Source organism: Arachis hypogaea, chromosome 1 (genome assembly GCF_003086295.3).
Source record: "Arachis hypogaea cultivar Tifrunner chromosome 1, arahy.Tifrunner.gnm2.J5K5, whole genome shotgun sequence".
Taxonomy (NCBI): domain Eukaryota; kingdom Viridiplantae; phylum Streptophyta; class Magnoliopsida; order Fabales; family Fabaceae; genus Arachis; species Arachis hypogaea.
Window position 1 is genome coordinate 104,440,335 of NC_092036.1, and position 15,435 is coordinate 104,455,769.

General features: G+C 30.2%; 1 protein-coding gene and 1 non-coding gene across 2 annotated transcripts; one reads left to right on the top strand and one right to left on the bottom strand.

Moving 5' to 3' along the window:
• Positions 1-4,638: 4,638 nt before the first annotated feature.
• Positions 4,639-6,567, bottom strand: LOC112706306 (pentatricopeptide repeat-containing protein At5g66520-like). The gene has a single exon (XM_025757560.2). The coding sequence runs from the start codon at positions 6,565-6,567 to the stop codon at positions 4,639-4,641; it is 1,929 nt and encodes a 642-aa protein (XP_025613345.1).
• A 4,677-nt stretch (positions 6,568-11,244) lies between these two features.
• LOC112706315 (uncharacterized) lies at positions 11,245-12,504 on the top strand. Its single transcript, XR_011880651.1, has 3 exons — positions 11,245-11,749; positions 11,864-12,109; positions 12,228-12,504. It is a non-coding gene; the product is annotated as an uncharacterized protein (transcript).
• Positions 12,505-15,435: the final 2,931 nt, after the last annotated feature.

Consider the following 15,435-nt stretch of genomic DNA (forward strand, 5'->3'; position numbering starts at 1 on the left):
TTTAAAAATAATACAAAAAATTATTTAAAATTATATTTAAATTAAATATTATTTTAAAATTAAAATTTATTTTAAATATAATCAATTAGACGTAGTTTGAATATATATATTTTAAATTTTAGCATTTATATTTAGAATTATATTTATTAATTTAAATTAAATAGTATATAATTTTAAATTATAAATTAGTATATGTAAATTATATTAATTTTATTATTAATTATAAAGATACCTAATTAAAATTAAACTCTGAAAAAATTATTTCTATTAAGCATGAAAATTTCACCATTAATTTTTTATGAAATATTTAAAATGTAACCTAAACCGTAATAGCTTTTTTTAATATTTTCTATATGATTAAACTAGAAAACCAAAAAAAAGTTTATTTTTAAAAGTTTATTAAATTAATAGATTAAAATTTTATATTTAATAATATATAATAAATTTAACTATTTCTCCTGAAATATATATTTAAAATTTCTTTGAATTTTTAACTATTTTAATTTTTTTATTATATATATAATACATGATTAATATCAGTTATCTACTAATTTATTTAAGTTATAATAATATTAGAATAAAATATTTTCTAAGTAAATAAAAATTTGATATTCACCTTCATTTAAGATTTTGTCAACAAAAATTTAAATTAATTATTTTTCTATTGGGGCCAAAAAATAAAAGTAACAAAAAATTATCAATATTTATTTCTTTTTTAAAAAAGATCAATAAAGTTGTAAGTTTTCAATTTTTAGTTGTCTAAAAAAATTTTTTATAACATTTTTAACTTATACTTTAGAGAATTTTACAATCATGTATTTAATTATCTCGATTATTTTTTAAGATGTAATATTTTATTTATAGTTATTTTTTATTATTTTTATTTTTATCTCATTTGACATCAAACTTGTTATAAAATTAAAATATTTAATCTATTATATATTATTAAATATAAACTTTTAATCTATTAATTTAATGAACTTTTAAAAATAAACTTTTTTATTGGTTTTTTAGTTTAATCATATAGAAAATATTAAAAAAAATCTACTATGGTTTAGGTTACATTTTGAATATTTCATAAAAAAATTAATGGTAGAATTTTTTTACTTAATAGAAATAAATTTTTCAAAGTTTAATTTTAATTAGTTATCCTTAAAATTAATAATAAACTAATTAATATAATTTACATATACTAACTTATAATTTAAAATTATACAGGATTTAATTTAAATTAATAAATATAATTCTAAATATAAATACTAAAATTTAAAATATATATGTTCAAACTACATTTAACTGATTATATTTAAAATAAATTTAAAATTTTAAAATAATATTTAATTTAAATATAATTTTAAATAGTTTTTTGGGATATTTTTGAATAATCGTTAAATTACATATTATTATACAATTAAAAAATAAATAAATGAAACTCATCGAAACAAGTGCCATGATCCAATAATGAATTAATGACCTACATGAACAAAAAGCAGCTTTTGAGCATACACTTATACTTTTGTCCTTAGCGCACTTTATATAATAGTCTCCTTCATTAGTTTTATGACTAACGCTTCTCTTACATTGACCAATTCCAATTGTCGACAAAGCACCTGCTGGTCAACAAAAAGTCATCTTTAGCCGCCACAATTCAAGCCACCAGAAATCTTTCCTTACAACTATTAAGTAATATAACATAAGGAACGTAAAAGAAGCGATCTTGTATAAAAGAAGAAAACCGTGTTGTAGAGAGAGAAGGAACGTAAAAGAGGGAAATAATAACTAACTATGAAGTAGGTAAGAAGTTAGATAAATTTTAGTTTTTAAAATTTAAATTAATCTTAATTACCAATGTGTATCTAAAAAATAGGAATATGTTTTAATTAAAAAATAATTAAATAATATTAAAGGTCGACAAAGGCTAAATTTTGTTATACAAGTAACATTTTTCCTTAGCTATCTGGGTTATTTTTCTAAACTAAAATAAAAAAATCTTTAATTTTAGAAAAAAAATATTATCTCTAAGTTTTTTTTTATAAGGAGTTCATCTAATTTCTGGCGAACTTCATATAATGAGTAAAGTTCACCTAATTTTTCGGCAATTTTATCATATTTGTCCAATTAAATATATATTATAAATAAAAAATAATACATTTTGTAAATAAAAATGTTATCCACCTTCATTGAATATCTATAATAATTTTTTTTATTTTTTATGTGTGTTATTGACCATTGATATATATTATAAAAAATTTTAAACTATGCTCTTAACTATTTTTTATTTATTTTTTAATTATGTTCACTCTATTCTTTTTTTATCTCACTTTCTATGTGTGTTATTGACCATAAGCATATACTATAAAAAATTTTAAATCGTACTCTTAACTAATTTTTTTTATTATGAACATACTTTTTTTAAGGATGAACCAATAAAAAAGAAAAATAAATGGTTAAGAATACGGTTTAAAGAATTTTATAGTATATTCCAATAATCAATTACACACGTAGAAAGTGAAAAAAAAATATTATAGACATTCGATGGAGATAAATGACATTTTTATTTATAAAAAGTATAATTTTTTATTTATAACGTGTATTTAATTGAATGAATATGATAAAGTTCGTCGAAGAGTTAGGTGAACTTTATTCATTATACAAAGTTTTTCTAAACAAAAAAAAAATAGATTCTGAAAATTAAAGTTAGAATAATTTTTTTTAAATTAAAGATTTTTTATTTTAGTTTAGAAAAAAATCCTAATTATATGGCGTGAGGATTAATATTATTCGTACATTAGAGTGAGACTCGAGCGATGTACGGAGAGATAAATTAATTATATTATACAATGTATTCTAATAAGTGTTATATTATTTAGAGATTGATTAGATAATAGATAATATATAAACTAATGTTAAATTTAAATTATTTAGATTAAAACTATTTTATAGAATATTTATTTAATAATTTATATATAATTCCATATAATTATTCAACTATATAAAAGTAATATAAATTAAAATATAGTTTATTAGTTTAAAATTTTGAATTCATTTATTTTTAAAAAAGATATAGGCCTTTTATATTAGAATCGTACAAAACTACATTTTTATTTGTTGCTTCTATTTAATATAAATTAAAATATAGTTTATTAGTTTAAAAATCTGAATTTATTTAATTTAAAACAAAGACATAGCTCTTTTATATTAGAGTTGCACAAAATTACATCTTCATTTGTTGCTTCTATTTGCTTTAGCTGGCATACTTTGTCTTCTTATATGATGTTATTTGCCATGCAAATAGTTAAAAAATTGAAAAATATTAATAAAAATGAGAAACACTAAAAATATATTAATTTTATAATCATGATATATTTGAATATATCTAATAAAAAAATGTGTCAAATTTAAATTTATTTTGGTTTAGAAAAATAAATGAGAATAAAAAATACTAAAAATATAATATAAAATTGTAAATTAATTTTATAATCTGATATATTTCAATGTATTTAATAAGAAAATGTGTCAAATTTAAATTTACTTGAAATAATAAAATAGATATACTATTAACATGTATAAATTATAAAATTTTAATATTTATTATTAAATTTTTATAATAATTATTATTATGATATTTTTAATGTATATTTATTATATTTAATTAGTACTTTATATTTTAATAAATAATAATAAATAAGAGTTTTTTTTAATTTTTATTAAAAAATAATTAATTAATTTTTAAGTTTTGCCAAATTATTATAATTGTTGATGTGATATTAGTAGAAGAGAAATATATGACTTAAATTTATTGTATAAGAAATTGGTGTTAATTTTTATATAATAAAAATAGAAAATAGATGAGTGACTCCTCCACATTATATATAGGGCAACGTCACGAAAGTGGGATCAAAGAGTGTTTGGCAATTAAAAGATAAGAAATTGATTCTCTCAATTTTTTTTAACAACTAAGGGAGTAAATTGTGATTTTTTATTATTAATTTTATAAATAAAACTAAGAATAAATATGAAAAAAAACAATAAAAAATTATTAGAAATCACATTTTACATTCTCAACTTTTTTTAAGGATCAAAAGAGTCTATTCCCAGTGTTGCTATGCTAATGCCTAATGCACTCAACACATCAGAGAGATTTGTAGTGATATTATTCTTCCCAGCTTATTAATAAGTGAGACTAATAATTTTGCATACGGAGGAGGGGGCCCCTTATCCCATCGGCATTGTTTAATGCTGCATTTGTCCAAGCATAGGGCCGGGGAAAAGAACAATAACATGATCTCAGCGTTAACCTTGTGGTTCAAGCAACTATCCATAGGCAACAGAAAAAATATAAAATACAAGATTATGACATACAAATCCATTCATCTAAATCTCAATTGTTGTTACTAGCAGTAGATTTCCTCATTTCCAATAGCCTTATGTCTCAACTACAGAATTCTTTCAACTTTCAAGCTTCAACTAACTTCAAACTCGATTCACGTTGTTGAAAGAAAAATAGGAAAAAATTGGAGAAGAAATTTTAAAAATATGGACATTGCTATGTATGTTAGATATACTTCTCTCACCCTTAATTTCACTACTTTTCAATGTCTCTACTTTAGAAATTTGAATAGCAGCGGTACGATGTTTCTACCAATAGTCCCTACAAGAGCATGAACCTCCATAAAAATGATGGAAACGATTTCTATCTCTTACAATTATTTTCCTTTGGTACACCTTGGAAATAAATTTAATACTCAAATGGCAATCCTCACAAACTCGCAGGTTCTTGAAAATCCGGATGGGACTCCCAGGAGGAGTGGTGAGTAGTCCATAAGCAATTGCTAACTTCTCACTATGAGTAGCTAATGCATTCTGTTTCTCTTGTTCATCAACATCTTGTACGGTTGAAGTTGTTAATGGCTCATATCCAGCACATTGAATTCTATCAAGTACTTCTTCCAACATTTCATATATCTCCAAGGATTTCGGATGAGATTTGTCTCCAGAAACAAATTCATAAACTGTATTATCAACTTCAACTGAGCTACTTCCTGGGACTCTCTGAATATTTGAACATTTCATACTCCTCCTCAGCATCACAACCCTGTCCCATTTCTTTGCTTGGGAATATATGTTTGACAGGAGAAGATAATTTCCATCTATATGAGGCTCCAATTCAAGAAGATTTAACGTGGCTTCTTGCGCCAGGTCAACATTTTTATGAATTTTACAAGCTCCAAGAAAGGCCCTCCACACTATGGCATCTGGTGCAAATGGCATAGTCCTGATAAGTTCCCTAGCCTCTTCAAGGAGCCCTGCCCGCCCTAGAATGTCGACCATGCATCCATAGTGCTCAATCTGTGGAGAAAATCCGTAAAGACAACTCATTGATTTGAAGCATACCCATCCCTTGTCAACCAATCCACTATGGCTGCATGCACTTAATAAACCTATAAAAGTAACATCATTTGGTTTGATTCCTTCAGTTATCATCTTGGAAAAACATGCTAGAGCCTGCTCCCCAAATCCATGATTTGCAAGTCCCATTATCATGACACTCCATGTAAAAACATCCTTATGGTCCAAGAGCTCAAACATCCTCAGTGCATTATCTATGTCCCCACACTTGGCATACATGTCCAAAAGACTAGTTCCCAGCTTCATGTCAATTCCAATTTCATTCCTTTCAATGTACTCATGAACCATCTTCCCCATTCCAAGGGCACCCAAGCTCGCACACACGGATAAGACACTGAGCATGGTGACCCTATCAGGCACCACATTAGCTACTTGCATTTCATGAAATAGTTTCAATGCCTCATTAGATTGTTGTCTATGTTCAACATCAGTATGAGACAACTTGTGTGCCGTCCCAACATCGCCTAGCGAGGCATAGCCATGGATAATTGTGTTCCAAGAAACCAAGTCCCTCTGAGGCATTCTGTTGAACAGTTGGTGTGCCATCTTAATTTCCCCAATTCTAACATACTCAACCAGCAGCACATTATAGGAAACCAAGTCTGGTTCTTCCATGGAATCCAAAACCTTGCAAGCATAATCCAAATGACCACATTTTGCATACATTTCAATTAGCGCAGTTTGGACAAACAAATCAGGAGCAAAGCCAAGCTTGAGCACATGGGTATGTATCTTTGTGCCCTTTTCCCAATCCAACAACCTCCCACATGCCTGAAAAACCAAGGAGAGGCTGAAGCTATCAACGGAAACATGTTCATCATGATGAAGGAGCATTTGGAAGTAAAGGGTAACAGAATGTTGAGGGTTTTGAGCATAGAGGTAAGCGCGGATCATGGTGTTCCAGATGAAGGTGTCGCGAAGGGGAAAAGAATCGAACAAAGCGCGAGCGTAGTGCAAATCAATGGGAGTAGGAAGCGAAACAAGTGTGCCTAAGAGCTTGGCTTGGAGGAACCGATTATGAGAGGAACATGTTTTGATGTAAAAGGCGTGAACTTGAAGCAACTGCTTCTGGGTTTTGGTGTCCTTAAGAAGGGACGCGATTCTCTGCTCTATGCCCTTTCGCATTCTAATCGCATTCACATTCAAGCAGTCAACCATATGCCCAAATCACTTTAGTTAGGGCATTTTAATTTCATTTTTATTAATTGGGTGGGAACTGGGAACAACACCCGAAACCGATAGCCATTTTCATATTCAGGATCTAATGGGGTTCGCAGTTTCTGTGACTGTATAGTGTATACTTTGATTGGACAAGTATACATCTCTTGTGGATTATGAATCTACTGTTAAATTTAAAAGGGTAGGCATGTTAAAATTACAAAATAAAAAAAAATTATTAAAAATATAAAAATTCAAATTTTTAATGTATTTATTTTATATTTATTAAATAAAAATATTTAAATTTTTTTATTAGTAGTAAATTTATCATGTATCTTATATGTGTCCCACTCCTAAACTCAATTTTAAAACTGAGGAACACTTCCAAATATTTTTAAATTTTTAATGTATTTTAAATATAAGAGAATTTAAATGTTGTAATTATTTTTTATTTTAAAATTTTTGTTTAGTTGAGATTGTTATATTAGTTGTATTTTAAAATATTTTCTTTAATAATGATAGTTAAATTACCTCTATTAGTAAAATATGTAGTTAATTTTATTATTATTAGTTTTAACTTTTTAAGTATTAGTTAATGCGTTTTTTGGGGGGACTTTTAATTAATGTATACAAATGTATTTTGAGGTGAGATAGAAATAAGTGTTGTACCAGGACGGGGTAGTGGTATCGTATTCCATTCTACTTTATAATAACTCGTATAAAATTTGACTCACTCTTATTTATACGTGGTAAAAAATTAAACTATAATTTTCTCTGACAAGTATATGCTTTGTTTTTATCTGTCTTGATAATTATTAAAATTTAATAAATAAAATTAAATTTTAAAATTTATATAATTATTATCACATATATAATATAAATTAAAAATAAAAATTTAAATATAAAATAATATTAATTATTTTATATATATTATAAATTAAAATTATATATTTATATATAAATTAGACCGAACAAGAATAAATTACCTAAATCCAACTTTATCCATAGGGATAAAAATGAGGTGGATACTTCCGAATAGTGTTACCATCTTTAAATAGAAAAAGGAAAAAATTTAAATTGCTATCTCTTTTGGAAAATTAAGATTCTACAACTTTTAACTTTTAAAATCAAAATTTTACTTCAAACCATTAAATTTGAATTAAATTTTTCATAATCGATTCATTTATTTAAATTTTCAGAATTAAATAGCTATTTTAGTTACATAATCAACACATCCGTCGGTATGTATATGTGAGCTTTAATTTAAATTTATATTTTTTTAGTGACTATTTAAATTGATATTTATGTACATATATAATACATGGAAAATAAGTTCCATAATGGTATTGGCACACAGTAATAAAAGGAATTTGAACGCATTCAAACTAGTTCTGAGGAGTAAGAATGTTAGAGATTTGTTCTTAGCCATCTTATAAGCACATCTACCAACCAATAGGAGCATATTTTTATGTGAGCCTTACATGTGCATGGAAAACGAATTCCCTAAATGGTAGTTTAGTCTTCAAACATTATTGGTTTAAACCAAAAAGACAAAGTGCAAAGAAATGACACCACTTTTTCTGCGATGATTTGTCCATTCAAAAAGAAAGCCACACAACATGCATGTATCTTACAATAATAGTATAGTAAACTGATCACAGGAGTCAGAGCAGTAAACTGTTGCAAACACATTATTTGACTGTGCATGTAAGTAAGTACACATGGTTGAGTTCAGAGTTCAGTAGGTACATTTCAATCTAACTGTTTAGTAATGTCATGACTCATTTGGAATTTCGTTGATTCGAAATATCATCATTCATATTTTAGTTTGAAGTAACTTATTTTCTGAAGCTGCTATGCATGTATGTCCATTCAAAGTTCAAACTCATCTCCACCCTCTAACTGCCTTTAATTTTTTCTTTATTGGACATACACCACAGCATGCAGCACAAGTCACAGCACTAACTACTTTTGTAGACAAATCCATCTGTAAAAAATAATGTAGCGCACTAACCTGTAGTAGTGCTAGTGCTTCATCAACTTTTATGCTTGTATTTTGTTATATTTTGGTTTAGATTGGCATGTCCTTACGGCAAATTAAAATCTGCTTTTATTATTATCTAATTCAATGGCCAAAGGATGAAACTAAATATAATAGGATATATCTAATGCACGCCTTCCACATCTTTTGAGTCCAATATTATCAATCAATACTTATGAATTATCTCAATCAGTCAAACTGTGTTTCAAACTTCAAAAAGATAGAGAAAAGTAATGGACAAGAAGGGGTGGGGGGGCTTCTGCTTCATAAAAGAAGCATCCAACTAAAGCATTATTGGTTAAGTGCTGCTTGCATATCTGCATGCCATGCAAATCCAAACACTTAGAGACAAAGAAGTTGCATATATATATAGAGAGAGAGAGAGAGAGAGAGAGAGAGAGAGAGAGAGAGAGAGAGAGAGAGAGAGAGAGAGAGAGAGAGAGAGAGAGAGAGAGAGAGAGAGAGAGAGAGAGAGAGAGAGAGAGAGAGAGAGAGAGAGAGAGAGAGAGAGAGAGAAGAATGTTGGTATGTTTGTCTTTGTCACACATAATTGTTTGATCTCAAAGCATGATGATGGTGCCAAAGATTATTCCTCCTTCTAACCCTTGTCCTTATGCACTTACACTGCCCCCAATTCATCAACTTCCCCTTCTCCCAACAAAAGGAAAAAGCTATAAGAGGCATATTGATTAGGAAGAATAAAAATAAAAATAAAAAATCTAAAAGGGAAAGGAAAGTGAAGTATTCCCAACAAACAAAATAGGCCATCCAAAAAGAGTCTCTCACACACACACCAAGCCCAAAGCTGAAGGAAAGTACTTTAGTACATGTTGGTAGAGCAGCACAGCACTGGACTTATTATTCCTCCAAACACAACCTTCCATGCACTAATTGCAACATTCCCTTTGGACTATTCTGGCAGCAAGTTTCTGCTTTACCAATGTTTTTGCCTCTTTGTATCCCAAAAACAGGAGAGATAATATGTTTGTGGCATTTCCCCACACATATCATAGCCATTAGGCACTATATGAAAATCGTTAGCTACCTAGATTGACAAATCAACATCTTCTTTTTGGACTTTGCACCTTATTTGCCGATTCTCCTTCCTTTACAATTTTATTGAGGGACTCAAATTTATTAAACCATGCTTCCATCACACTATATATAGACACGTAACTCACTTCATGCCTCCTTAGACTTCTGATATGATAATCATGCACTCCTCAATAGCTCTGCTGCAAGAAAGGTTTAGAGAACTGCAGAGGGTGAAAGAAATGAGAGAGGAAAGAGAGCTGCTCAAAATGATGCTCAACTCTGATCATCAACCTTCTAAGCAATACTTCACTTCCAATTCAATTAATCATCCCTCTACCATGATGACTTGTTATTATGAACCAAGTACGAGGCTGTTTTTCCAGCCTGAACTTATTGCCATTCCTTCCTGCAGGTCACCATCATCGCCTTCTCCGCCACCGCCGCTGCCGCCACCCCGTGTTTCTCTTTCTCTATGGCCAACATCATCGCAGGACGACAAGAAGAAGAAGACAAATGCAGGAGTACCCTTGATGATGGCAGATTGTGCAAGTAAACACTGCCTCCATGCTTGTTCATGTGAAGATTGGGATTCTAACTCTGCTGATTCTGATGGTGTTGATACTACTCTTCGTCTTTAGTGTACACTGTACTATACTTGCATTGTATAACTACTAATGTAGTTTTTATGATATATATAACAACGAATCTGTGATGATGACCATATATAACTGCCCTGTTTCATTTTCTCGGATTTCGTCTTTATTGTATTAGGCTATTAGCATGAGCTCGTTAATTTGAACTAGGGATGGAATAATGTATGTGTATATGTTCTTCAATCAGTGTAAGCAATTAGGCCTAAATGCGATGTTATTGTTGGAAAGTACCAAAGTGGCAATCTTTGATCATGGGCATGGCCCGTATGGGAAATATCAAATATGTATCAAGAAAATGACATATGAGTAGATGAATATATATTATAAATATTATATACATGCAGGAATAGATCCCTTTGGACGAGTAAATGATTGCCATGCAACAACGGTTTACCAAAATAATAGAACAAGTAATGAAGATGAATTCAAAGCTCAATGAATCTAAATTGTCTTTTTCTGTATGTTTTTGTGTGATAGAATACACAAAAACTCCAAACAGTACCTCATTTCTTTCTTACAACATTATTACTTCTTGCATACTGAGATGAGGTACTGTTTTTAGTGAGGGTCCAGTCAATTGATCCAATCTACACTCATTACGCCTAGATTTAAGAACTAGGGGGAAAAAGAAAAGAAAAGAAAAAAGGTGAAAAAGTAAAATTCAAAACCAAAAAGAGCAATGGCTCTCAAAGATAGGTACTAAATGGCTAAGGAAAGAAATCTGAAACGGTTTGTTATGCTTTTGAAATTTTCACTTTATATATTGTGCTCCCAATAGGATAAGCCTTTAGAACTTAATCTTGTATGATAAGGACTATTTGTTCTTTATTTCTTGTACACAATTAAAAGTTGAGTCACTTCTTTATTTGAAGCTCCTGTAGGAATTCTGACTTCTGCTTTGATCTATAGTCTTACATATATATAGCTTGCTTGGGAAGTTGGTAATCTAGATTTCTCATTACAAAAGAAGAATATATATATATGTGTACAATATAATGGACCAACTGCTAAAGAGGTCATCTTAATTTACAAATTCTGGCATATGCAATTATGCGCTCTTGTGAGACAAGTAACTGATAGATAATTAAGAAAGTTGTTATTAGACAAATATTTGGGATTTCCATATCTAACAGTTGGGTATAAGAAAAGGAAAGAACTTATATCATGGTGATACAGAAAAAAAAGGTTATTGTAACACCAAAGCAACGAAAGTAGGACCATATCTTAGTGTCTCAACCTTTGGGAAAAGAAAGTGTCTATTATGTCCTTGTACCTTTATCCTATTCAAAGAGAAATTTTATACATAGAGCTTCACTTATAAGAATATTTCTCGCTATGTTATTGTATGAATCATAGTTCCAGGTTATTATATCACCCCCAAGAAATATGATTTGTCCAATTCACAAACCTTTGATATCTCTGCTCCTTTTGAACCTATGTTTTCAAGCATCCGGTAATGGAATCAGCATTATTATCTCTGTCTGTTTTACACTTATAATTTATCAAAGACTCATGTAAATGTACTTAGTAATTTTTCATCTAATTCTGAGTGTTGGAAAATACGTAGGACAATATATGGAGTGGTGCATAGCTGATGAGCAGACCCCAGATGAAGATCTTGAGAGGGCCATGGAGTGGGCTTGTGGAAATGGAGCAGATTGCAGCAAGATACAATTGAACCATCCCTGTTATCTACCAAACACTCTGAAGGACCATGCCTCTTATTCCTTCAATAGTTACTATCAGAGGTTCAAGAACAAAGGAGGCTCTTGCTATTTCAATTCTGCTGCAATCATCACTGACCTTGACCCAAGTAAGTATCAACATTTCTAAAGAATAACTTATAACAAGACAGTATCAATTGATATTGTTTAGTCTAATTTGTGATATTGCAATTGAAAAATATATCTGATGTTTTGGTTCAATGACAGGTCATGGCTCGTGCAAATTTGAGTTTATCCCATGAGTGGAACTTGAAACAACATATTCTCTTATTTTGAGGTTAAGCTTTGGAAGGAGTAACCAAGTCAGTGCTGCTTTTGTCTCTGTCTGCGCCTCTCAAATTCATGTTGCTCCCTCTGTTGCACAACAACTAATACTTTCAAACCGTATGTGAAGAAAGAAGGCCAATGCTAAAAATTACAGTTTTTTAGTATCTACAGCTTTTTTTAATTCAAATAAATAAATAAAATTCAATAATTCCAGACACGTGAATTTGGAGAAAGTTTGGTATCTACACAAGCAACATGCACTATGTCGTATGAGGATGCTGCGTTACACAATTAACCATTATTTTGCTTAAAAATCATGCGAAATAAAATCTTCGAAACGGTGCTCATTTCGCACAAGTTAATAAGGTTAGTGTGAGCATTTATTTATTTTTGAAAAAATGAAACATGGCAAAATGTGGCAAGGATTTGCAAAGTGGAGTCCACTTTTGTTGCATGGAACAAGTCTGATACGGAATGGCCACAGGCCATAGTTAGATGGAATGCAATATATTTTAATACGGAACCGAATAATAAGTGGTGTTCTGATAAGTGAATAAGGTTAGTTTGAGCATTTATTTATTATTTTTTTTTTAAAATTGAAACATGGCAAAATTTGGCAAGGATTTGCAAAGTAGAGTCCACTTTTGTTGCATGGAACAAGTCTGATACGGAATGCCCGGAGGCCATAATTAGAGGTGGAAACTCAGATACTGTTATTTTTATATAAAGTTAATATTTAAGAATTGTTGGATAATTTGACAAATTTTATTAAATTACCTCGATCGGTTCTCAACTATAACTTCATATGAAGATAACTGTATGTGAGTTTTTATTTAATTAGATGGAATGCAATATGTTTTAATATAGAACCGAATAATAAGTGGTGTTCTGATGTGTAGATTAAATATGAATGGAAGTTAACTTATATTGTAGTTGGCCACTTAAACTTTTTATTATGAATAGGTATGTGTGAATTAGTACGCAATATGTAACCTAATTGGTGAAAAGTAAAAGCTTAAGTGTAGTTAATTTCATGTGAAGTTAATAGTTAAAAATCGTTAAATAATTTGATAAATATTTATCATCTAACGGTTTTCAGCTAATTTTTTCCTTGGTGAAGGCATGTAACTATGGTCATTGTCACATAAAGTTATGATTCCCAACAAAGAAATCTTCTCAAGTAAAGCACATCAACTTGATCACACACTCAAGGAGTTCTAGGATCAGAAAATTTCTCTTCGAGAAAAATGGGAGAAAGAGGAAAAATTGTTGTATTAAGGAAGTTGAAGAATTATGAGTGTTAATTTTAAATGGTATTTATAAATTTGATTAATTAATATTATTAATATTAACAAACGATTTTTAACTATTCATAAATTGTCAATTATAATAAAGGTACATAGTATCATTTGGTTAAAGGGATATAATCTTGATGATTATCAGTGGCTAAGAGAATGAGGTTGAATCTTATCCCCTTTTTTTGCTTAGTAACCCTTGTTATCCTTTAGAACACTTGAAGAAATATTTTTTATTTTTGTCTTATGCCTAGCCACGATATTTTTTCGTTTTGTCTCGTGACCAGCCAGGAGATATTTTTCAGTTTTGTCTCCTGTGCAGCGGAATCAGAAATGAAGTAGAAGAGAGAGAGAATTACACCAAGATATATCCTGATTCAACTGCTAAGTGCAATGCAGCCTACATTCAGTCTCCATCACAACAATGATGGAATTTCACTATAATCATCCTTGATTACAAACACCAATTCTCCCTAGGAACTACCCTTCCTATTCGGGACAAGTCCAGAATCTAAACCCAATCCTGAACTTGACTTGGTCACTGCCAAGCTTTCAACTGTAAAGTGCTAATCCAACTTACAAGGGGATTCCCACAGAATCATGAAACACAACACAGATGTACAAAGGACCTCTAAGGACATCTATGACTTTTTCTTTTAATTTTGCACTCTCTGTCTTTTTTCGCTTTATGGCTTTTTCTTACAAACCTCACTGTTTGCCTTTTTTCCATGAGACTCAAGACAGACAAAATTAAACAACAAAATACAAAATAGAATACATTGAAGGAGAAGAACTTCTGTTAGTTTAGGTAGCTATGTGAATAATGTGCCTTGCACTCTCACTCCTTTCTCCTTACTTCAAGCCCTGGCTGTTCTCCCTTATTTATAGAAGGGGAAGCCTCCACGGTTGAAGTGTTGAACTAAGCCAAACTTCTTCTTCTTCATGCAAACCGGTTCAGCCAGAGAGAGAGAAGTGATAACCGAATGCAATAACCAACATACAATTACCTCTGGGTCTTCCTTAGTCACCAATCTTCATCAATCCGAGCCTTTCATCTTGCCTTGCACTCCAAGATGGATCCCTAGCCCTTTATGAGTTATGATGATGACAGCTTCATCTGCCCCAACTTCTGCCTTCTCCATCACGTAGCTACTGTAGCTACCTCCTGTGGTGGTTGAGCAAAATCAGGGACAAGCCATCCCTCCAAGGATCTTCTCCTTGCTGACCGAAATCTTCTTCATCCATTTTTGGTATGAAGAGCTTGATGTTATTTCACCAAATCTTACTATTCTTGGTGAAGATCTCATCTACAACATACTTTTTGTTTTCTTTTTCTTGCCATCATTACAATGATCTTTTTACTAGCTTTTTCTTTTTTTTGTTGGTAGCTTGCTAATGCTTCCATGTTTCCTGATGAAAATGACCGAGAGAGAGAAGAGAGTAGAAAGAGAAAAGAGAATGCAATGGATATAATGAGTGTTATCAAAAAGAAATTAATTAAGATCAACTCCCCATGCTTCTTGTGTAGTAGCGTGTAAGCTACACTTAGGGCCATCAAATCACTTTGACACTTTTCTCTTTCATGTTTCCAAGGTCTACATTAACTTCACTTAATAAAATTTGAATTCCACCACATGATAAAGAAAGAGATCCGTTGGAAGCATGCATCCATGAATTAATGAATTAGATTTTCGTTACTTTAAAAGAGTAACTTAACCATAGTGCCCCAATTCCATTTTACTTTCGGACCAAGCCTTTTGGTTTTGCATCAAAATTTTATTTTGGGCTTGTTTGTACTTATTTTGGCCCAATTAACATAATCATAATTCAGCCACTTAATATATCAAAAGTGC